At 38.0% G+C, this 25,181-nt stretch overlaps 1 protein-coding gene across 3 annotated transcripts in view; it reads right to left on the bottom strand.

Moving 5' to 3' along the window:
- The window catches only part of FAM135A (family with sequence similarity 135, member A), a 65,527-nt gene that overhangs the window by 1,478 nt on the left and 38,868 nt on the right, over positions 1 to 25,181 (bottom strand). For 2 of the 3 annotated variants that reach the window (XM_010003297.1, XM_010003304.1), the window contains exons 12-17: positions 22,861 to 24,609; positions 19,417 to 19,577; positions 17,625 to 17,716; positions 15,739 to 15,836; positions 8,976 to 9,127; positions 6,895 to 7,005 (exon numbers count right to left, since the gene is read on the bottom strand). In XM_010003297.1, the coding sequence (XP_010001599.1) occupies positions 6,895 to 7,005; positions 8,976 to 9,127; positions 15,739 to 15,836; positions 17,625 to 17,716; positions 19,417 to 19,577; positions 22,861 to 24,609 (2,363 nt within the window). Of the gene's footprint in view, positions 1 to 6,894; positions 7,006 to 8,975; positions 9,128 to 15,738; positions 15,837 to 17,624; positions 17,717 to 19,416; positions 19,578 to 22,860; positions 24,650 to 25,081; positions 25,085 to 25,181 lie in introns of all 3 variants that reach the window. The other variant, XM_010003289.1, reaches the window with a different exon arrangement.

Here is a 25,181-nt window from a genome sequence, read left to right as displayed (position 1 = left end):
GGAAAGAGAAAAAGGTATCTATCATAACAAATCCCTTGACAATTACTACAGAGTAATTAAACACTTTACAACTGAAATTTAGCACAATTTTATTACAAGATCTTGAAAAAAGGCAGAAAAATAAATTACAGTAGGTAGAGCTACAGAATAACAAAATGTTGGATACTGACCTTTCCTCTGCACGTATTTTAATACATACAGGTTTGACATCCAATTGTGATGTTTCCCATTTAAACAGAGTATAGTTCAAACCTTTGTTGTGCTTCTTAGGAATAAAGTGGTTTTCTGGCTGGCGGAACAGAGTAAAGCCTCTGCATCGCTTAAAGAAACCTGAAGATGGATAGTTCCTTCTCTGATGTTTTGGTGGGCAGCCTGGCTGCAGCAGGATTAATGCCTAGCACCAACAAGTACACAACAGAGCCCACCTAGAGTATGTAGGTGCCTCTATTAGGCACTGCCTCACTCAAGGCTTGCTCAGCTTCAGCAGAGGTGCAGGGTCCATCCAACACAACACTCCAAATATAATTAAACCTTGATAATTAAACCCAGCTTCCTACTTCTTGGACAAGCACTCTAGCACTAAGATGATGCAAAGGTAGAAACCCCCAGTAATGATGGAGAATACAGTCTGTAAGACATGTAATTACGTTTTCTCTAGAAAGCTTCAGCAGGTTTCTGGTGCAGCTCATCTACCTCAGACCAAATCCAACAAAGCATTTTAGGAAAATGGGTTGACTTTGCCTTAGACAGCCACTTCTGAATATCATACCCATCTACAGTTAAATATCAAGGCAAATGTCAGGCAAACCCAGAAAATACTCAAACAGTTTAAGCAGGTGAAGGTAAGCTATACTGAAAAGCTGCCAACTTAGGCTGTCTGAGAATCCCCTAGGTATTAGTTGCTTACATCATATCCATGGTAGTTTTAATCCAAACCTATTTGCACCAGTGCTTAACAGTTTTGCCCTGCTTTTACTTTCTGGAGAATAATAGTCAGATTCTGTAATGGTTAGTTTTTCATTTACAAAAATTGACATAGTCCATTCTGAGAATTACAGAAATGCTACAAATAAAGTCGCTCTTCAAGGGTACCTCTTGGAATCTGCAGCAAACATTTTCTGTGTTTACGTCCAAAAATCAAACTCTTCTTTCATTAAAAGAAGATATTTGATTGTGTAGGAAAAATAAATTATTTGTTATCTGCTTTTCAAAAGCTATACTGCTGGGACAAAGTTCTGGATTCTCATTTCCCTGTTGTGTTCAGACTGAATATATACTAAGTATTAGCACATATATTGAAGCTGTCAGTGGAGACCAAAGTCAAAACTTTTCCTTTTTTCAGAGGTTATTTCTTAATTTTCAGTATTTTGTACACTCCATGGGATGAAGACTACATCTCCAAACCAAATTAGTTACAGAAATGATGCTGAACAACTCTAGCAGGTGAAAAAGTAAATGGATCCTCCCAGACTTCACAGAAAATTGAAAAATATAATGAACTCTCTAAGTCTCTGAAAAGATACAGAAAATGTATTTGGTTCCTGTCCTCTTCAAATAGGAAATAGGTTTGGGATTTTTTTGCCTGTGCCCACTGAAAAACAACAGTCTCAAAAGATCAGCTAAATCACTGGAGTCTTTTCTTTGACATCTGATGAAAAATGACCGCAGCAAATCTTGCACGAACATGCAGATGCCAGTTCCAAAACTTTGTACTGAGTTGAAAGGAATGCATATGGATTAAATCAAGAACAGGAGTTCTCTGGAGGCTAATCTGTAATAGTTTTGTAAATTCCTGGGGAATTTCTCTATCTTATGTTAAGTTTTTTTGATGCCCAACTTTCTCTAGCATTCATGTAAAAGGTACAAAGAACGAGACTGCCTAGATCTTTTGATTGACCTGAAGAAAGAAGAGATGTCTTGGGGAATCTTTAGAGGAACACCAGTCTACATCAATCAATGTCTAAATAGGCTCTCTTCATCCTCACATGCGATGAATTCTGGCTCATAAAAATAATGTCTTTGGCTTATTTTTAGGCATGATAAATGTCAGGAATCTTTCATTACGAAAAAGTGAGAAAAGTCTTCAGTAGGAGCGAAGAAGGCATCTGCGGTATTTTATAAGCATTAGTTTTATTGACAAGTCTTGGGTGTTTTTACTTTGGATGGCTCTTTGTGCCTATTTTGAAGAAAAAAGTCCAAGTCTTACATCTTTGTTTGTTCTGAGATAGTTCATGTGATACATATAGACCACATATGACTATAAGGATGGGAAAAAGAGGAGTCAAAATGGTGTATATAAATGTGCAGAGCCTGGGAACCCCTTGGATTTCTGCAGTGTGAGGTAACTCAAACCATTTGTCAATGAAAAGGAACTCCACGGTGTTTAACAACATCCTGTCTGCTCTTCAGACAGCCTATGGGCTGGTCTATTAGTCAAGACACAGGCACAGAATCCTCTCTAATATGGAAGTGTGCAGTGTTAAACTGTGCCTCAATTAAATGTACTTGTGGACAAAGAAGCAACTTATCACTGTCTTTCATTTAGGTAGCAGTAAAAACTGTCCCGCTATTCATCTTGACATTTTTTTCTTTCATCTACTTCTCAGACTACATACATTCTGCCTTTAATTAAATTACAAAATCAGGCATAAACTGTGAACAAGTATGTAGCTGAGTTAATCCATGACCCACATCTTTATGATTCACACCATACTGTAATACAAGATCTGTCATGTATCCTCTAAGTATAAAAAAAAAAAACCAAACTGAACATTATTCTAAATAATTAATGAACCATTTCTTCTTGTGCAGCAAAATTTTCAGCTGCTGAATCAAGAAACTCCCAAATCTAATTAGCTCAACATCTCCAGATTGTTGTAGTTAGGCAAAAATGCTGAAAGATTAAAACTTATCTCTATCAGACCAAAATAGATTTGAACTGATCACATCATTTACTGAATAGATTGTAAATTTTTGTGGAGTATTCTAAAAAAAAAAAAAAAGGCTGTCATTAACTAGAAAGTATTGTCTAAATTTTTCAACAGGATTTGAGAAAAGAACAATTCAGGTCAAAGATCACTGCTGAAATAACAAGCTTTGTCCCACATAACAGAACGTTCTTTTCCGTAGTAACAAACCTTTAATGGGCTTTCCAAATTTTTATCATGATTGTTACCAACTAATAGAACTTCAATCTCTAAGTGAATTTAAGCACACAGAGAGCACAATTTCTACCATTTAACCATTTTGCCATTCATGTCCACCAGTGAATAACAGCACTAGTCATTACTGAATTCATTATGTCGATAAATTCATTGACAATTTTTCCAAATAATATGTCAAGTGGAAAAATCGGTCTGAAACAGTCGGTATAGACACTAACAGCAAGCACAGAGGAATAATTTTTCACATACATTCATACAACAGAATTAGAGGATAAGTCTGCCCTCTAGCTATCACCAACGTCCAAGTAAGGAATGGGAGATGGAGCCCCAGGTACAACAGGCTGCTGATATTCTGAAACTTGTATAATAAGAAGGATGATGCAAAATTTCATACCCCTGCCCTTTAACTAAATCTAAACAAGATAATTTCCTCCTTTCAGAGATTAGGAAAATGCACACTTTTAAAGGGGGGAGATAAGGCAATAAGCAAGCATATCAGAATTCCGCTGATCAAGACCTGTGGAAGTGCTAAGACACAGGAATGTGGAAGAGCCTAGGGCTGTACATTACCATTTGTGAACTCTGTGGCGTAAGAGGAACAGAACTGTAGAGCAAACTCATTGATATTAAGAACCCCTCATCCATTCTAACACCCATTTTCAGTAGAGTTTACTTTGGACTAGCTCTTGTCTGGTCCTGCGGATGCAGTGTGCACTGGATGCCGAAGCTCATTCATTGTGTTCGGAAGTAAATAGGGATCATGAAGAGATTTGCTTCTGAATGCATTCCTGAGTTCTAATGTGGGCATATTCTAGGCTGATAAATGGAACTTAAACAGAAGTTCAGAAGTAGAAAAACTTGCAGGTCCAAAGTTTGTTACAGGAACCACTCCTGTCAGTGAGCGAACAATTCATAACTGGGATCAAAAGAACCCATTTTGAGGTTTGCTTTATGAAAGGCAGTCTCAGCAGGCCATGTGTCTGACACATATCATTATTCATTGTAGAGAATGAGTTATTTCTGAAGTTTTGGAGTCAGTCTACTCACCAAGTCCTTAATTGCAAATGATCAATCACAATTTATAACAAATTGCAATCCACCTCCAGGGTCTTCAGTTAATGTTGTTTCAGATGAATTACAAGCTCAAGTTTCTGCAGGCAAAGACCAACTGATGGAACTGGGCTTGGTTTTTAATATTAGTACTGAGAAGTGTACTGGCATTCTGAACAAAATATTTGCACATGAAAGTCCTGTCTGGAACCAAACTAAAGCCAAATGTTTAATGTCACTGACATTTTTCTTAGATGATCAGAACATCAAAACCAGCCTTCGTATAAATGAAACTGTTATCTCACTGTTAATTTCTTAATATATAAGGCAGGGTCTCTGAACCCATAAAAAACCCATCTTAAGTACCATGAACAAGAAACTGCAGCTTTGTTGGTTGGTAATAGCTACGAAACAAGAATTTACAGTTTATTTTCCTGGACTCCCTGGAATCTGTTAATTTTAATGAAAAACATAACTAGCCGAGTATAAAATGTAGGCAAGGTAAGAAACAAAATATTCTAATTGAAGAGTTGAATAAAAGGAGAAAAAAAACAACTGAGAGCTTCTTTTGTTTACCTTGCACAAAACAAGGTGAGTTAGAAAAGCTGGGAGAAGTGCTTGGGACAGTGCTCATGTTACATCTGAAAGCACCTTCAGTTTCACTGGAGCTACTGCCTTTTGCTTCCACAAAAATTATGTGTTCCAATTGGAATCAATTATGTATTTGAATATGTTGATTAAATACATATCCTTCCTTAATCCCTTAAAAGAAAAACCTTCTGATTATCATTAATTTGGTGATGTGCCAAAAATCAGTTGGCATTTCATAATTTAGCTGATTTTTTGATGCCAGAAAGGTGCAGTTATCACTTGTAGAAAATATTCCAGTGGAAAGAGAAGTCAAGAGATGTGCAAATTCCACAACATGTGTCACTAAATCCCTACACATAGATGTGAGCGATTTATTAATGATATAATTTATAAATTTTAATTTTCAGTTGTGAAGGTTCTTTAAAAGGTCTGAACCTATTGTTAGGTGAGAAATTTGCATATGCTCAAAATACAGTTATTTTTGCAATGTCACTTACAAAACCTGCTTCTCCTGATGGAATTCTGCAAGCTGTTCCCATTAAAGCATTAAAACTCCACCCAGAACACATTCTTTTGAGAGAGATCTCTGGAAAGAAAAAGATCCCAGAAATTTTGGCAGCAGCAGAGAAACTGACTGATGCTGCTTCTGACTATGAGATCCAAAGGACTGAGGTGATATCCAGCCATGAAGCCCATCAGGGCCTCAGATGGGGAGGAATACGCAAGATTGGTAAAAATGTTTGTCATAGATCCTTCTAGATGTATTGTTGTGATAGAACCAGCACTGAGAAAGAGTTGCCAGAAATGTGTTCATGATTGCAGAATTTCTGGAATTAACTGGTACCACTCCAGAATTTAAAAAGCCTGTTATCTAGAGAGGTCTGTTATAAGAAAAGATGACATTTCTAGAATTTACAACAGTACTCAAGTAACAGTGTTTTTAGTCATGTTGAGATAGATACACATAAACCCAAGCAATATAAAATTCTTTACAGCAAATGGATTAATGTGATTTTAACATTTACAGGTCCTACAGTCTTACCCAGCATCAACTGTGTTACTTTTCAGAAGCTCATAACTTCTGTTTAAGATTAAACATTTATTTACAAAAGACAAAAAAGCTACACTAACAACACTTCAGTTGATGGTAGTCCAGTTGTTTCAATTATTTTTAACTTCACAGTTCATCTTTAGATACCAGTTCAGCCTTAAATATCACCTTATCAGCAATAAAATCGCTTTGTGATAGATTTTTAACAGAAAACTTAAAATTTTTCTGAAGTCAATTTTTTATCAAGATTCTATCTTATCCATGATTTTTCTTCTTGCTCCTTATTCTTTTCTGCTTCCAAGTCCTGTAAGTTTTTTTATTCAAACATCTCAAGAGCTAGATGTTAGTCTTTTCCTGCCCATATCTTTGGGCCAGTTTGGTCTCAACAAAATCTCAGCTGTGTCACCCTAAAAAATATTTTTACAGAGAAATGTGCTCTGATTTTTCACAAAACACCATGAGCCTCTCTGGCTCCACAAATGCCTGCCTGACACACACTTAAAAGTAGCTCTCAGATGAATCTTCAATAACACTATAATGCCTAATAGAAACTACCCCCCAAATGGAACATTTTCTGCCAAAACTGGCTCTCAACCGACAGCTGAAATAAGAATATTCCAACCACAGAAACATGTATGAATGTCACAGTATGAAGAATTACATTTGTAATTCAGTTATTATGCTAAGTACAACTTCTCTTTCCTTTGTCAAAATGAATTCTTATTTTCCCTGACCATCTTACTGAGGAAGGAGAGGTCAGCATAGCTAAAACTTGAAACACAGAATTTTTACATTTACAGAATAGATAGAAAAACAGATACAGAAACAGGTAATCCTAAATGAGTGTATACATACTTGACTTACCACACTGAAATTATTTAGCTGCAGTGGCTCAAAAGGAAGCTGAGATAGATAGATAGATAGATAACTCTTACATAAACTGAAACAGAACCTTGCTGGAAATTTTTTTCCCTAGCTTTCCTATTCAGATTTATGTACAGTGGCCTTTAAAAGACAGAAAGTATTAACAAAGCTTACCTGCTTTTTTACTAAGTTTGTATAAGAATGTTTGTCGTGGATCTGAATGGTCTCGACACGTCAACTGCAGTAAAGAACCAGATTTCTTCCACTTCTGCATAAACCACAGACCTGTGTGATGAGGTACAACTTAAGTATAGATCCACAATAAAATATGAAAAGTAATTAAACATAAGTAAACATACATAAAGTGCATATATTTAGCTCCTCAGGTATTAAGTTTCATTTTTCATATCTGCACTGTCAAGCTTAGAAACATTTAAAATCTTTGTTCATTATTATTTCCCTTCTATATATAACAAAGCATGAAGACCATAATTTCCACTAATGTACACGCTTTTCTAGAGAAAATAACTACACCTACAAAAACGTGAAAACACATTAGTAAGTTAGCCATAAGGCAACAGACAAACTCTATTTCAATAATCTACAGAATATTAGAGCATTCTGACATTGAAATATATAACACAAAAGAAGTACTACTTCTCAGATTTCTAAAAATAACTTTACAGAACCACTGAATTAATGAAATATGACTTGAATAAAGGAAACAATTTTCTGGGAGGCAATTCACAGTAGTGTATTTTGTATGATGCTGTACACTCTTTATTAGTCAATGAGCAAAGCCAGGTGGCTAACTTAGTGTTTCAGAAAATACACTCTCTACCTTGCCAAGCAAAAGAAAAGCAAGCAACAAAGCCCTTACAGCCTCAAGAATGTGTTGATTCAACACTGAAGGAAATAGTTGCCTATTACTAAAGAAATGTATTGTAGGTCATGAATGTATACATACAACATAGTAATTTAGACTTTAGTAACCATTACTTATTATTGTTTTGGTATTTTCCAAAATGTTACAGTTTGAAATGTGCAGACGAAAACTATTATATAAAAAGGACATCTGTACATTCTTACTATACAAGAGATTATTTTTTTTTCAGTTAATATATTCTGGATTAAACTTTGGTCATTTTAACCTTAGTTAACTGAAAGCCATTTGCTGGCGATTATATAAACAAGCCAACAGCCCTGCTTCTTTGTATCCTGGAAAACTTCAATTTCTAAAAGGAAAGTCATGTAAACACTTCCGGGTGATTTGGAGGATTCTCAGTTACAGATTAAAATGCATGAAAGAAACTATCCACAGATATACATCCAGTAGGTCCCATATTGAATGATACTGGAGATGACTTAATCCTGAGGTGAACCTCACTGGTAGTGTATTAAGGGCTATATATGGTGTAATTTCAACCTAATTCAAAGAGCTCTCATGTTCTCCTGGCTTCTGTAAGCTCCAACATTAATTCCAGCTAGCCAGCATTTCCTTTCCACTTTTCTTAAGTTTAACACATGTGAGTTAAAAGTTTTTCTTCTTCATTTTTGTATGACACCAAATAATAAAACAATCAATCAATAGACTGGCACTAAATAAAGTAAATAATGATTTTTAGCGTGTTTTTTAAGGGTTTAATGAGCATGTTTGTATTTACTAAAAATAAGTGTTAGTCATTTCTGGTTTGGGCTCTCTGAGATAGGTGGCAATCTTAGAAACAAGTTTTTATTTTAAATATTGATACTACCTGAAAATATTTTCTAACATTTATTTCAAAACTCAGCCGTTTCTACTAGTTCTCCTAGAGCTACATGTAATCTTTAGGAAAAGACATTTCCAAGGTACAAACATGTCTGCAGAAAAACACTGCAGGTTGTAAGGTTTACTGCAGGACATTTCTGAGAAAAAAGAGAGACTGTTAGCAATGCAGAATTATTTTAATGCATCTTACCTATTTGTTTTGCAGATTAAAACTCAGCTTATAATGAATTGAGCTCAATGCATTAAAACTGGAGCTTCTTTATAGCGTAATAGAAAACCTGAATCAAACTTACGGGAAACCTTCTTGTGCCAATCATATCCTTCTATGGACACTTTGCTTTTATAACCCTTCTCTCTCCTTATGACAGGGAAACATGTGCTTTTTCATAATCACAGTAATGCAGATGTGCACCCATATGAAACTCCTAAGTGCACTTCAAAGACAAAAATATCCCCTGAACTTATACTACTGAAAAGAATACCTTACCTGTATTAACAAGAGCACTGCTGTTGTAGAGGGTACCAAGGTGTGGTCCAGACAGAGACAGGAAGGTATGAAGTTTGTTGAGGTAATACTTAAATCGAGGTCTTGTGAGCACTGAACGGATTATTAGATTACCCAGTGAGTGTCCAATAAAGCTGTTTAGAAAGAAAAACAGTATAATATAGAATTTTATGGCTATCTTTTTTTCTTTTAAACAGCGAGCATAAAACTGCTGTAATAAAAAGCTGAAGGAAAAAGCACAGGAAAAAAAATAATGAAAAGTTTACATTCAGAAACCTGTACTTTAGGTCACACAGAAAATACAGCTTGTCTGTATCTCCCAAGGTGTACAAACTTGGTACAAACATGTCCGGAGCTCCTCCAGAATTATTTTATATATATATATTTTTAAAAGCTAGAGAAAACAAACTATCTTTCCACCAGCACCTCCCACCCAAAAGCAAGATTATTACTGGTTGTATTTCCCTCAGTACCAAGTATTCAGAAAATACTTTATGAGCTGTGCATCACTGAATACATCACTCCTTTGGCATATATTGGCACTCAGTATGACAAATGTGTGACAGTTACTGAAACAAACTAGTGGAGAAGAATTCCAAAAGTAGTCCTGTAAGAGGAAAAAACATTACCTAACTGAATCTGATTATTTTAAAATAAACGCAACATCTCAAATCTGCTTTGCAGATGGACCAAAGTAAGTGATCATCAGCTTGAGGGAGGCAATTGAAGAATATCTGTCTGCCAGAAGAATATTACATTTAGCTGTTTCCCTGGTTAAGCAAGTTAGGGAAAAGATGGATGGGACTCTCTAGCTTCAGGTATTTAAGAATAATTATTACTTAATCTGAAGTGCCTATTGTCATGGGCGCTTAAAGAGGATACAGTAGAGCCAAGGCTCACAAAATGGAGACATGGAGAAAACAGGCTGCCATCCAAAAATATATGGTGGAACTATTGTGCTTGGATCATATACATGCCACAACATCGCACCCATAAGATCATCCTTCCCATTTGCTCTGCAATACTAGATTCAGCAACGAAAATAAATAAAACAAAGCTACCAGTAGTATCTGTGTAAAATACAGCGCTAAAAAATTACTCGACTGTTAAATTGCTTTGCAAACAAGAATTATTTACCCCCAAAATTCCAATTTAAAGCTAAATGAAAAAAAATCAATCAGATTAATGAATGGCAGGGCCAGCCCTGTACTCCTAAACTCTTGACATTTCATACACTTCTATGACAGAACAGGCTATTTGTTCCTTACCAATACACTGTGTAAGCACATATGTACGTGTGTGTGTATATATATATATATGCTTCCTGTTTGCTTTTACTACCAGATTTTCAAAATGGCTGCAATCTCAGAAATTCTTTGCAGCAGCTTGCTGTTTGCCCAACTCATTTAGAAATTAAAGATATTCATCCCTTGTGCTGTTAGCACAACAGCAGTGCATTTGCAAAAACAAAATACTGAGCTGCTGCCTCTCTTGAATACTAAAATGTAAAACCATTCCCTTGGAGTACATCCCAAAGTCCACACAAGAAAAACAGAACTGTAGATTTCTTCAGGAACAAGTAGATGTCTACAGATACTGAGCAAGTTTTTCCTGAAGATGATCTGCATCACAGAATTGCTCTTGGGTAAAAAGATTATTTTCTAAAGAAGAGCTGAACATTAGCAGAGATGTTCTCTTGACAGTTCATCCACTATTTACTAAATGTCATAAAGGGTAAGAAACTCTTTTATTTTACCACAACAAAGGACAGTTTTGTCACTGGAAAACAACAGTGATCCATCAATCAATTTTACAATCCTCAAGACTATGGTCATATCTGAACCAAAACTTCCAAACCATGAAAAAGTCATTTGAGGAAAAAAAGGTGCTCACAGTTAAGTATGTGAATGTATCTCAAATATTATACACTTGTTCTTAATTTGTAAAGACTTACAAAAATAGCAAAGGTTACACTAATAGATGGTGTTCAAATTCAGATGTTTGGGTGAACACATAAGAAGCATTTAATATTATTTTATAATAGAGAAAGGTTGAAGCATTTGCTTAAAGCAAAAAAAGGAAAAGGAAGGAGAAGGAAAAGCCTTCAAAGGTTTTGAAAGTATAAGACGAAACCAAACCATTGTACTCATTGTTTCAGACACCTGCAATGGTGGGATGCTCTGCAAAACCAATGCATTTCTGAACAGTAGGTGGCAATATTACCATCCTTTGCATACAAGAAATCATTAAAACACTTACATAATAGAATTCTACTGCAGTGTTTATATGTGTTTTATGGCACAAGTCTACCAATTCAGGTCATTCTGGAAAATTAAGACACAGTAAACCTCTCTATTCTGTGCTAACAAATGAAAAATCCTGTCAAACAGTAACTATGTAGGGAAGGAAAAAAAAAAATCTATCAGAACCCAAAATCAAAAAGTTGATGAAACAATAAACAGGTGTTTTTATACCTGCATTGCATTAAATATTGCTTCCTTTTTTTGTGATAATGTTACTTAGAGAAGAGGATGCCAAGCTGAATAATGTAACTGAGGTGAGCATGTGGTTTATTTCCTAGCTATGTGATGACCTGGAAAAGCTTCTATCTTCACAGATTCTCAAAACTGGAACTTCAAAGACTAAGCAAGTTGCATTAACTTTGAAGGTGGCACCAGTATGAGTGGGTAACTAGTCCAAATGATCTCCAGAGGTCCCCTCAACCTAAAGGATAAGCAGTTCTTTACCAAACAGTTGTTTCATAAGACAAACTGTTGTTGGTTTGAAACAAGCTTCCAGTTCCTGCTTGCTACACACCTCTAGTGAGCACAAAGACTTTATTCAAAGCACAGTAATGCACATTGGGTAGTGCACTGGTGCAATAACTAGCATCAGCTTTGGCAGTAACAAAAATGTTGATTCATAGAATCATAGAATCATTAAGGTTGAAAGGGACCCTAAACATCTTCAAGTGTCCAACCCCCTGCCATGAGCAGGGAACCCTACCACTAGACCAGGCTGCACAAAATCTCGTCCAACTTGGCCTTAAAAACCTCCAGGGATGGGGCATCAATAACCTCCCTGGGCAACCCATTCCAGTTCCTCACTACCCTTATAATGAAGAATTTCTTCCTAATATCTAACCTAAATCTACCCACTTCCAGTTTAAAACCATTACCCCTTGTCCTATCACCATCTTCTCTGATGGAAAGCCCCTCCCCAGCTTTCCTGTAGGCTCCTTTCAAGTACTGGAAGATGCTATAAGGTCTCCCTGGAGCCTTTTCTTTTCCAGGCTGAACAGCCCCAACTGTCTCAGCCTATCTTCATAGCAGAGGTGCTCCAGCCCTTTGATCATCTTGATGGCTCTTCTCTGGACCCTCTCTGACAGGTCTATAACCTTCTTGTGCTGAGGACCCCAGAACTGTACACAGTATTCCAGGTGGGGTCTCACCAGAGTAGAGCAGAGGGGCAGAATCCCCTCCCTGGCCCTGCTGGCCACACTTCTGTTGATGCAGCCCAGGATGTGTTTGGCTCTCTGGGCTCCAGCACACACTGGCGGCTCATGTCGAGCTTCTCCTCTACTACCACCCCTAAGTCCTTCTCCTCAGGACTGCTCTTCAGCCATTCTTCCCCCAGCCTGTATTTATGCCTGGGGTTGTGCCAACCCAGGTGCAGGACCTTGCACTTGGCTTTGTTGAACTTCATGATGTTGGCACGGGTCCACCTCACCAGCCTGTCAAGGTCCCTCTGGATGGCATCCCTTCCCTCTTGGGTGTCAACCACATCACCCAGCTTGGTATCATCAGCAAACTTGCTGAAAATACACTCAATCTCACTGCCCATGTGTCCAACAATGATGTTAAACAGCACTGGTCCCAATACTGACCCCTGAGGGACACCACTCATCACCTGCCTCCATTTGGACATTGAGCCACAGCTTTCTGTGTATGGCCATCCAGCCAATCTCTTACCCAGCGAGTGGTTCATCTCACCTCATTGGTGAGGAAAAGATCCAGCACAGCACCTCTCCTTTTGGTTCCTCGATTACTTGGAAAAGGAAGTTACCATCCTTGCACTCTAGGAACCTCCTGGATTGTTTGCATTTAGCAGAGTTGTTGATTCACTAAAGCTGACAATACAGTAGGGGTCTGGTTTGTGATGGTTCAGGGAACGCCTTTTCTCATCTCAGTAAAATAATGCATCACAATAAATACACTTCTGCTATTAGTTGCAGGCACAAGGCATCTCATAACTTCTCTTGACTTCTGTTGGCCTGAGCAGATTTTCATTTGTTTTGAATGTGACAGCCATTTCCTGGCAGTGAAATAACAATCCAGGCCTAAAGTTGCTTTAGTTTCACTATAATTTCTATTAGTAACAAATAGTTACTGAGTAAGAAGGCAGTGTGGACTGTCAACAGATAAAGATATGTGTATCACTAGACTAAAGTGTGGTGTAGAAGAATGCAGAAACAGGTATCTCATGCCAGAGGTCCAGCGATCATCTATTAATGATCACGGCAGAAGTGCAATCTCACCAGTCAGTAGAGAAAGCCAGTATTAGGGGTAACAGAGAAAAGAAAAAAAATAAACCAGTAAAGGAGAAATAAAGGAAAGAGCATGTGGGCAGACTGAAAATATGAAAGTATGAAAACAAAGCCAGGAAAACCCGAAGCCAAGGAGGCAAAAACCTCCACTGTAAACATCATTCTCTTACACTGAAGCCCCAGGATGCTGATGTCGCACTGCTTAGGGAAGACAGAAACCACCAATCTTAGGACCCAGACAGCTGCTATAAGGGGAGCACAGAACCTGAGAAAAGACCTTAGAAAGTTTCTGTACAGCAGCTTCAGCCATATTAGCAATGGATCTTTCTTGCATTAATTTGGAAAATGAATTTCAGTACCGTAACTGGACTAACAGTAATTTTTTGACACATTTTTATGAGATTATTAAAACACTACTTGGAGTAACAATAAATTCTTAGTTCTGCATATGAAGTGCCTTCCCTCTTGCCCATAACATGACTTTTGAGTGCAAAAGAGGGGCAGAATAGGTATTTCTGACACACAATGCTGTCAGCTTTTTTGCCATACAAAATCATTGTAGGTCTGGAGACTGACTTCTAATAGCTCAGCTATTAAGCAGCATTTGTACAGAGCACCCTTCCTTTGGTAGACCAGGAGATTTTATGAGGAGAAATCAGCATCATTCAGGAAAGTAACAAAGCACAAAGTCTGCTTTCTTTACAGTGGGACAGCCAAAATGAGGTAGGAATGCACTGGCTGCTTGAACAGAGGATTTCTCAAAAGTATTTTCCTGGGCTTTCTGAGTCACTCCTTCAAGGACTTGCATGTAAGTAAGTACATCTCTTACTGAAAGCTCTCTCATGTAGCTACCAAAAAACAGCTGCAGGATTTGCTGATAGGTTTAACTTTCTCATGAGAAAAGCTAAAATTGAGAGATGCAGACTTTTGCTTCAGCAGGGCCAAAGATAAGCATACACTTTGGAAAGGAAACTGAAGTAGAAACTGGTAATTTATTCTTTCTTTCAAGTGTTAAGTGTTAAATAAAACTGAAAAAAATATACAAATGAAAAGTCTTATGAGAGAGGCACATGAGAATTCAGTTCTCAGGCATGAACAAGAAGGTAACTGGGTGGGTTTGCTCATTACAGCCTTCAGACCACAGCATGGCAGAGAAGATACCAGTGTGTGCTGGTGGGCTACAGAACTCCCCTCTCCTGCACCAAGTGTGCTAACATGCTCTCTGTGTAGTATAAATATGATCCAACAGTGTTTTTTGTTTTTTTTTTAAATCATCAATTTAGACAACATTAGCCATGTCAAATCTCACTTCTTTCAAAATAAAAACATTAGTTTAAGAAGTGAGATTGTATTCAGACATGTTAGATGTTTTCTCTAGGTGAGTAAGGCCTACCAAACACGAGTATGCAGAAACTTGTAGGAAATGCATGTGACCAGCAAGTCATAAAACCTTCCAGATGTGTAATTTGAGGATATCTAAATAAATGAAGCCAGGCTTGAATTTGCTCCTTTAATCTATTGACCAGCTAACTCCAGAAGCACAGCTGAGTTATTAAGACAGTCTGCTCAAATGGTGTACCCTCCTTCCAGAAAATAAATGGAACAGGTATTCCCTGGAAGCAACTGAAAAGGGAAACAGGAATGCATAGACTGGGGTGAACCTTCTATTAATATGTATGTAAAACAGGCTTTTTAACAGAAGAAACAATCAGGAAATGTCAAAATGATGAAATATTTTTCCATGCTGCTGTCCTTTAACCTCATAGATAAGATGAAATTTCCCTGTAGGAATGGCGAGATAGTCTGCTATGTCTTACTTGGCAAAAAGACTATAAAATCAGAAGAAAGTCAACTTTATCTTGACACAGCACTATTACAGTTTCCTTCTACTTTCTCAAAACATCTGTTCTTCTGCAGAAATCTACCATGCAGATTCTGATGAAGCCCAGAACAGTAGCTCCTTAAATGCTTAACTCTACCCTAAAACCAGCAACAGCACTAGGTGAGCTTAAAACACTTTTCAGTCTATCAACTAGGAATCCCCTCTCTCTCCTTTGTCTTCCTTTCCCCTACTCCTCCCCCTCCCTGCATTTCTCTTTCCCAACTCTCTTTTGGTCTGCTCCTGAGCATCAAAGTTCAGAACAATACAGGACTCTACTTTTACATTTATTTCTTTAAATAGTATAGAACAGATATTACCTGATTTTTGAAAGGTTTAGATTATAAATTTGTATATACTGTATAATTTCATCTAAAAGGCGATCTGTCATGGAATCAAAATCAGCAAAGGTATCATTCTGTAAAATAAAAGAAATAAAAAATAATAACTCTGTGTTCTAATGCAGTAATATATATTCTGCATTCAGACTGAATTCTCATTCCCCAGTGTTTTCATCAACAGCACACAAATAAAATAATCTATATTAATTTTATATACAAACACTACAGCTAGTTAATATAATTTTTCCAAGGTTTTCTTTTCTTGTAACATGGAATAAAGTGATACACATTTTACTCTAAGACTACTTTCTTTTAATACACCAAAAAAAAGCTTAACATTACACAGCCAGCCTCACTTCTAAGCCTTCCCCAACACGTAACTTATCTGTACTGAAACAGAAGACCAAACTACACATTCAGAACTATATCACACTGCCCATGACATAGAAATGAGACAATTACTGCAACAGCAGAGTCTACATTAGTACTGCTTATTCAAAACAAAACAACTCTTTAAAGCCTTATTCCCAGTACATAGCTGATTCTCTACAATGATTAGCAATAAGAAATTAAAAAAGGAGTAGGCTGCCTAAAACTTCCAATACAAGTTCCAAAGGATCTGTGCTAAAATCTTCAGTGTTCAACAAATTGGTAAATTATACGGGAAAGTGAAGAAGGCGATGAGATGTCAGAGCTGGAAGACAAAACCAAATATACAGGCTAGACAAATCTGGAATGAGCCAAAATTTCAGAAGAATCTTTTAGTACTGCTTGCCTGGGTAGTAAAATGGCAAGAAATGCAAAAAATAGGGAAAATTAGCCCTAAACATATATGCAAATAATAATAATATATATGTGTGCATTCTATATAATCAGCTACATTGGCAAAGAAAGGAGAGAAAATATCAATATAGCATTTTGTAAGTCCATAGTGCACAAACATCTCAAATGGCCTGTCTAGTTCTGATCATCCCATTTCAAATGACAGAAGTTTGAAAGTGGGCAAGGCAGGATATCACAGATGATCAGAAACTATTAGTTAAAGTTAAAATATTCAAAAAGAATCAGCCATCATTAAGGAGAAAAGTCCAGTAGCTATCAGGTGTAGTGGTGTCAATGGACTCCCCAAATCAGAAAGTTTCAGAACAGCTTTCTGCCAAAAACTACAGAGCTAGAGAAGAGAAAGCATGGCTTGGAGCCTGTCCAGCCTGTTTCACAAAGCATCCCAGCAGCTGCTGCCAGAAAAACATACTGCACTAATTGAACCTTTCATTTGAGCAACTGAAGAGTCTTTGTTCTAATTCATCCCTGAAGTACGTCTAATACAGAATGTTACACACATACAAAAATTGCTCTTCTGTGCTTTTCAAGTTTACTTCACCTGAAAATATTGAAATTCTCAAAAGTTTAACACAAGAGGGAATTTTGTATTGGACTAATGTCATGATGTGAATCTTACAGTATGCTGACAAAAGAACAAGAGACAGGTATCTTGTACTTCTCAGATCCTATGAAATAAAACATCTCCCTTCTTGCCACACCAGTTTCCACTATCACCATTTCTGCCATTAATATCAAGGGTATTTTATCTACAATCTTAAATGACTATGCTGAGAACTTAGGAGATATCAGTACATACAAAAAATGGCAACAAATGATGCTCCTTACATACTTATCTTCAATTTCATACTAGGTTTTGTAATTACTTTAACACAAGCCACAAGTCAAATAATAGATTCCATAAGAATACAATTATAATATACATAATGTGGTAAACTGTAACTGGATAGTGCCATTTCATAAACATGTCTAAAGATCTACACTGTTTATTACTTTACAAAATAATTTTTTTTCTTGGCAAATACCTGATTTCTTTCAGACATGAGAAAATCTATTCTCCCTCCAGGCAGCCCTAGCTCAATGTAAGTCTTCACTAATCTTAGATCTGCGCTGTTACCTTAAAAGGAAAAACAATCAAGAGTTAGATTCTATGAAGTGAACTTGCAATAAAAGCACTCAGAATATTGAAAAGAACCTACAGCACAACTTTCTATTTAAACACAGCTAACCATATTCTCAGCCCTAAATGAAATTCAGCAAGACTCGGGAACATAAACTGCAATGCCAAATGCAGTGACAAAACTGTCTATAAAAATGACATTCAGTGCAGACACTGTTTTAAAAAAGCAAGGATTTAGGAAGTCATGTTTGATTTTGTCTTAGCATCCAACAAATACACAGCATTATGAGCATTACATTCCTGAAAACCTAATTAACTTTTTATAAAAGTCAATTAAAATAATTCAGCATTAGTTTGAAGAATTCAGTGAAGGAGAAAGGGCAGGTCACAAACATTTTTACTGAGTAAGAAGGCAGTGTGGACTGTCAACAGATAAAGATTTATTTAGACTGGTACCTAAGACAACAAATGCCAGTTTAACTAGCATCCTGAAGATTTCTCTACATCAATGATCATGTATGCTTTTGAAGAAAGAGCACTCTTTCTGACTTCATTGGAGAACAGGATTTTTATTTAAATCTGCTATTAATAGAAAAGAACTTGAATGAACTTGCCATTTCATAAGAAAAAATTATAACTATATAGATTTTTTCCTAAGGCTTCAAAGATGTTTTTTTAACAACAGTTTTTTTTTTGCCAAGGTAGCTACTGTGTCAGTTCTAGGCACACAATGACACTTGAACATTTACACTAGTAGGGAATACTTAAAAGTGCTTAACAAAGGCTTCTCTATGCCCAGAGGAAGAAAAGCTACTATGTTATTTTAATTTTTTAATTTGCAATTTTAAAAATTAACTTGAAGGTTGTGCAATGTCAGTGACCAGTCTATCCAGTGCTTTTTTTCATTTCCTTACATTGCTAATTTAAGAAGCTTCTCAAAAAAAGAAAAATGTTGACAGAAGAAAGTTATGAGTATCTTAACTAGAGGGGATATTATGTCTTAACATGCACATATGCTTTGAACTAAAAGCTAGGTGGCTATATTCAAGCTATTTAAGCTTTCCAATCCTTCTTCAGTGAGCAAGAGATTTTCTCATTTCTACTACAGTAGGGTCTCCATCCTTGGACATATTTAAAAAAACAACTGGGTTGAGTTCCAGGCAACCTAATAGGTGACTGCTTTGAGTAGGGGAGCTGGACTACACCATCTCCAGCCTGAACCATTCTGTGATTCAGTAATCTAACCTTTTAAAACCTTATAAACATTTGACTGTATTTTACATAAACTAATTTTTCCTAACAAGTATTTAACTTTTGTTAAATATTTGTTTTTCCTTGATGATGTAACACTACAAATTCTAAGCAAAACTGTTTTGTTAGTAACTCAATTCTATTACCACAATAGAGACAAATATCTGCAAGACATAAAAACCTGGAATATGTACATAATCTGAACTATGGCACAATATGGGTTTATATGCAGGGAAGTTTTACTAAAGACAAATGTTACATAAAATTCTTAATTGAAACAACTCTAAAGGAATACACTGCCAAATGTAGCAGTACAATGTCAGAATCCCAATTCCATCCAGTGAACCTATTTCAGAAGTGTTCAGTTTAGAGTTCAAATGACAAAAGCTAAACCTGACCAGTAATCTGAACTGCTATCTCATTCAGTATCACATTTCCCAGCATACCATCTAGGCCATGGACACAGACTATAAGATGTATTCCTTCTTCTGAGCAGTCTTCCTCTTCCATACTGAAGTAAGGTATTGAAGAAGCCAGTTTTAAAACATCACTATACATAAATCCAGGAAGTTTAAGTTGCTTCAGTTCTTCTTTAGCCTGTAGGAAACTGGAACAAAACCATGTTTATGATAAAACAAGATTTACAGTTGCCAGACAAATGTAAGGTCTCCTAATTACAGTTCTTTATTCTCTTTTAATTTGTCTTTTATGTAACTGATAGGAAGGTAAATATATGTATCAACTTACTGTTGTCACAAAACAAGCCAGTTTCTCAAAATACTCTTTACTGCAGCTTCCTACAGACCCTTTTTCTCTGTAACAAAATCCATACCCCAAGTTCTACTCTCTTTTCTTGTTTAAACATCTCTGCAAACTGAAGTATTTCTGAAACCACTAAAGATTCTGGATTGGTTCTGGTCTTGAGCAAGCAACAGCTTTGTTTAAATGCATTAACAAAGTTACAGGAATTATAACCAATCAGAAGTCAAGGTAAAGATTTCCACTGACTTTTGATAATTCTTGCCAACCACAAAACCTGTTTACTAGGTCAGCACTGAAGCCAGTGCTGTAACTGCTCACTAGAAAACTCCTCTGGTAGGCTAAATAAACTGCACTCACTTCAGAAGAAGCTAGAACCAGATCTCTCCTCTTTTAGATATTTTATGAAGGCATGACTTCTAATAGCTGAGCATCCTACATGCTAGGAATTCCTTGCATTCCTCCCTTTATTCCCCTTCTCTTAGTTTTTTTTTTGTGTATGACCTTCCTAACTAATTAACTGTGTATAATTTTCCCTGCAGCTCTTCAAGCTTTATGCTTCCTTATGCTCCTTTCCCTCCTCAATGCATTGTTCTGGTTTGGTGAGGTTTTTGGTAGTGGGGGAAGGGCCCCAGGAGTGGCTCCGGTGAGAAGCTGAAAAGCTCCCCCTGCTCCAAAACCAGTCAAGGAGCCATCAGAGGGACAACAGATGCGCCTCAGTGATTAACATACAAAAGACTCAACATAACACTTGAGCAGAGAAGCACTTGGGGGTGAAGAGCTGTGCTGGGGGAGGAGAGCAGTGGTGGTGGTTGGTGAGGAAGAAGGGGAAGAAGGTGCCCAAGCAGAAGTTTCCCTGCAACCCATGGTGAGATGGCAGCTGTCCCTCTGCACTCGTGGAGGAATGTGGTGGAACATTCCCTGAAGGTGCCAAGAGGGGTGAACTTGGCCAGTGGACTTGAATTTTGTGGCCAGTGGATTTGCTGCCTGTGGACTTTCGTTGAGCAGCTTTGGAAGACCCCGGTGCCAGGGGAGTTTGTTCCCGAAGGAGCCCATGACTCTGTGGGAAGCCCAGGCTGGAGCAGCTCCGGACCTCGTGGGAAGGACTCATGAAGCAGAGGTTCGTACAGGACTCTCCCATGGGAGGGACCCCGTGGAGAAGCAGGGAAGGACTGTAAGGAATCCTTCTTCCTGAGGAGGATGGCGCAGCAAGAACCCCCAGCCTGTGAAGTGACTCTAAACCCCATCCCCTGTCCTCCTGTGCTGCTGGGGGGAAGGAGGGAGAGAAACTGGGAACAAAGTGATTTGGGCCCGGGAAGAAGGGAGGGGTGGGGTAACATATGCAAGCCCTGCACTTTGAGTTGTCTGTGTCCTGGGTGTGTTTGATGAGTGTGAAATTAAATTATTATTTTTTCCCCAAGTTGGGTCTTTTGCCCAGGACCTTAATCAGTGAAGAAACCTCCTTGTCCTTTGTCTCAACCCAGGAGCTTTGTCCTCCTCATCCCAGAGTGTGTGTGTGGGGGAGCTGAGTGAGCAGCCAGGTGGCTGTTCCTTTTGTTGTCATGTTGGGCCTAAACCACAACATCTGTGTTTCGCATGATCCCTCACAAAACCAAGCTGTACCTTCTTCCCCCTGCTCACTGTTTCCCTCCTATTCTACTTTTTGTTCTCTGTTTTCCCAGCTTTATCTTTAGCTCACACCACTTTAACTGACAGGAGCACTCAGTGAAGCCAGCCTGATTAGAAACCACTGCAACCAGCGTCTTATCACTCCAAAGCAGAAGTTAGTTTTTGCTCAAGGCATGTTTTCTGAACTCACAAAGCTGGTTCTTTATGGAGCAGGCCATGCCCTCTGGAATGCCAGCTATCCCACGCTCCAGGGGACTCTGCTTTCCTCAAGACCAAGTCCTTGATTTTACTCTGAGTTCCCTCTTTTGTTACTGTTACGGAGCACTCTGAACAGTCCCTGTTTTTCATCCCTCCCATTCCATTCCAGTACTCACTCTCCAGTATTTCAGAAGCTCCTTTTCTATCCACTTCTAACCTGTTTTCCTTCCTCCTGTTCTCAGCTGTTTACCACAAACTATCTGGCCTTTTACTTCTTGTGCCTGCTTAGCCCTCCATTGTTTCTACCACTCTTCTAAGCCCTATCACTCTCTACAGCTCCCTGAAAGGAGATTGTAGCTAAGTGGGTGTTAGCTTCTTCTCCCACGTTACAAGTGACAGAACAAGAGGAAATGGCATCAAGTTGTGCCAGGGGAGGTTTAGACTGAATATGAAGAAAAGTTCCTTACTGAAAGGGTCGTCAGGCATTTTGACAAGCTGCCCTGGGAAGCAGTTGAGTCACCATCTCTGGAGGTATTTAAGACATGTTGATGTGCTTAGGGACATGGTTTAGTGGTAGAAATGGTGGTGTGCCAGCTTAACAGTTGGACTTGATGAACTCAAGGGTCTTTTCCAACCAAAATTATTCTAGGATTATTTCTTCTTTCTGATAGCAATGTTTTTACTTGCTGCTGCTTCCTGTGTTCAGGTAGCAGCAGGGGGCTATCAGGGAAACACCTATGTTTATAGGAAGAGGAGGTACAATGTGGGATTCCTCAAGTTCCTCTACATTTGGATTTCCTGGTATCCAAAATGGAGTGCAATTTAGTGTGTGACATTCTGAGGTGGTACATTTTGGGTATTTCAAGTTAAGATTGAAAAATAAGGCCATCATCCTGACTAGCATTCACTTAATTAGATGGAAAACCAGTTACAGAATGTTTTTGTTTTATGTTTTTTAATTCAAAGTATATTTTCCTATGCTTGCTCTTTTAACAGCTTCTATTTCATAATACACTATTTTTATGCTCAGTAGCTTAAAAAAGGAAACTATTAGAGAAACAAACAAAAAAATCTTGCTTGAAGTTTGTCAAATCATATCAAATTAAAAGATAACTGACAGAAGGAATTAATTGCTAACAAACTTTCTATATGAACATCTAAAAGGTTTTGTTACTTGAGCATGCAGAATACACTTGCCACAGTCCTAGGGGCACTGTGAAGCCTAATCATGCTTCTTTTTCCCCTCTATACTATATTAACATAATTTATAAAAGTAAAATCTTTGTTTTAAAACAATCACTTACGCTAACATTTGAGGTTTTGGGGAGCTTTCATACCAGGAAACGGATGAGGCTGAGCTATAGGATGTGCTGCCTGGCTGTTGTGTAATTGCATCAGATTTACGCCTTGAAGAACAGATAACATTACAAGGAGAGTCTCTCAGAGAAGAAGGAAAAGACAGACAGCCAGGAGTGCAGACAGGAGGCACCGTCATTACATCTCGCAGATGCCCACTATCAATCCTTTCAGATCTCAGGGTCTCTTCTGCTGAGCCATGATCCTGGTCAGCACTGGCAGCTCCATCTAATATACTGTAGTCTGTTTCTTCATAATACCCATTTTCAATCATTTCTTGATCCTCTTCTTCCTCCTCATCTTGTTGGGAAGAACAAAATATTTGTTTTTCATACGTTTCCTTTTGCGGGCTAACAGGATTGCTGTTGTCCAGAGGCCAAATATCTGAAATATCTGTGCTGCTCCGAGAGCCAAAATAGTTTTCAACAAGCCCTTGCTTTACCATGTCAGTACTACTGGTTGGAGAAGGATTATCTGTACCAGTTTCAGTTTTAGCTACTGACAGTTCTTCCATTGTCTCCTTTGGTTCTAAATGCTCATCATGTTTTCCTTCATTTTTTTTTTCAACCTCATCCTCTGCATTTACAGACGAAGAACCTGAAACAATGGATGGCTCACCCGTACAAATAATTTCCAAATGCAATTTAACAGTTTCTTCTGTAGTGTTAAGATGCCTTTCGAGGTCCTGAGAGTCCTTGCAGGTTGTGCCAAAGTCTGCCTGTGGGCTGTGACTTTTCATATCAGTAGACATATCCTCATCTGAAACAACTAAGTGTAAAAGATCTTTTGTTCCTGAGAGCAAGGAATGTACAGACGGAGCTCTGTTATCCAAGTGCCCTGAAAAGGCAACACACTGTTGTTGCAAATTCGTGTTTGATTTTTTACTGTCATCACATTTTGGCAAGTCAATTGCTCCAAGATCCAATACTGTCTTACTGTCACTTAGCTGGCATTCAGGTACAATAGATATCTTCGAATTCTCGTCAGGTGACAGCTCATCATCATCTGATGGCAGCGAATTTATGGATGTTAGGGATGACTGTATTTCACTTACAGCACTGGTACTCTCAGTACAGTGGCTTTCTATTGCGTTTTTTATAGCACACTCTGGTTTTAGTAAAAGCTGAGGAAGTGCTTTCTCACCGTTGTATGCACTTTGCCCTTGAACATTTTCAAAAACCTGATCAGGGTTGGGGTGAGTTGCAAAAGAACTTGGTTCACTTTCTACACCTGAATCTGAAAACCTAGAAGAGGCATATGTCACACTAACATCTGGTACTTTAGCCACATCACCACTTGCAGAAAGCTGACTTTCTTTTGTAGAAGGAGTAGGCTGATTATTTTTTATTTTTGTCAAACTGTCACTGGTATGTTGGAAGTTTCTTTCATGGACATTTTCCTCTTCAAGCACTGGTTCCTGTTCTTCTGGATTCAATTTATTTCCAGATTCTGAAGACTGAATATTGGGTGTCTGGAAATTCTCTCCTTGCATTCCATCCTGTGGAAACTCAGCCCATGATCCAATGTGAACAGTTACTTTCTCGCCTTCATAGAGATTCTTATTACTTGGTTTGACCTCAATTGTCCTAACTCCTGAGGAAGCCGGTTGACCTGCATGGCAACCTTCAAGTGTACCTCTGGACTGTAGAGCACTATCTGCTTGTATAGTTCCAGCACCTGTCTGGGAGATACTAAGTCTACCAAAAGTAGCCACATTTTCACAGTGCATGGGGTTACCTGGACCTGGTTGGCCACCTTCAATCTTGGCAGTCTTTTCCTCAGTTTCAGATGGCAAAAATGGAAGTTCTCTTTGACTTGCTTGCCTGCTGCAGGTCTTTGTATCACAAGGAAACCCACCTAATTTAGGGTCCAGCCCTTCGTCAGCATTGTGTGAAGGCCTGCCTTCTGAGCTTCTAGAGGCATCTTCCAGTGCTGCACTTTTCAAACATTTGTAGCCTACTAAGACCACAGAGTCCTTAGAGTTCTGTTTCACAACTTTTTTTGCGTTTTCAGGTTTCATTGTTTTCATGAGCTTAGTAACTTTAACTTTGGATTTATTTGCATCTTCACTTTTCCCTTTCAAAGTTTTTGTTAGCATCTTTTCACTTTCTGGATGCCAAAGACTGGAGGCACCTGCAGGTCTTATTTTCAGTTCTGGGCTGGTAACACCAGCTACAAAACCTTCTTCAGCTTCAAATTTATCCAGTTTATTGAACTCTGACCTTGGAAGACTCTGAACTACCAACCAGTAGTTCCAGCACCTGTCTGG

This window comes from Chaetura pelagica, unplaced genomic scaffold (assembly GCF_000747805.2).
Source record: "Chaetura pelagica isolate M959 unplaced genomic scaffold, ChaPel_1.0 scaffold150, whole genome shotgun sequence".
NCBI classification, from domain to species: domain Eukaryota; kingdom Metazoa; phylum Chordata; class Aves; order Apodiformes; family Apodidae; genus Chaetura; species Chaetura pelagica.
The sequence above is the reverse complement of the archived record's forward strand: the minus strand, read 5'-3'. Positions and strand labels throughout refer to the sequence as shown.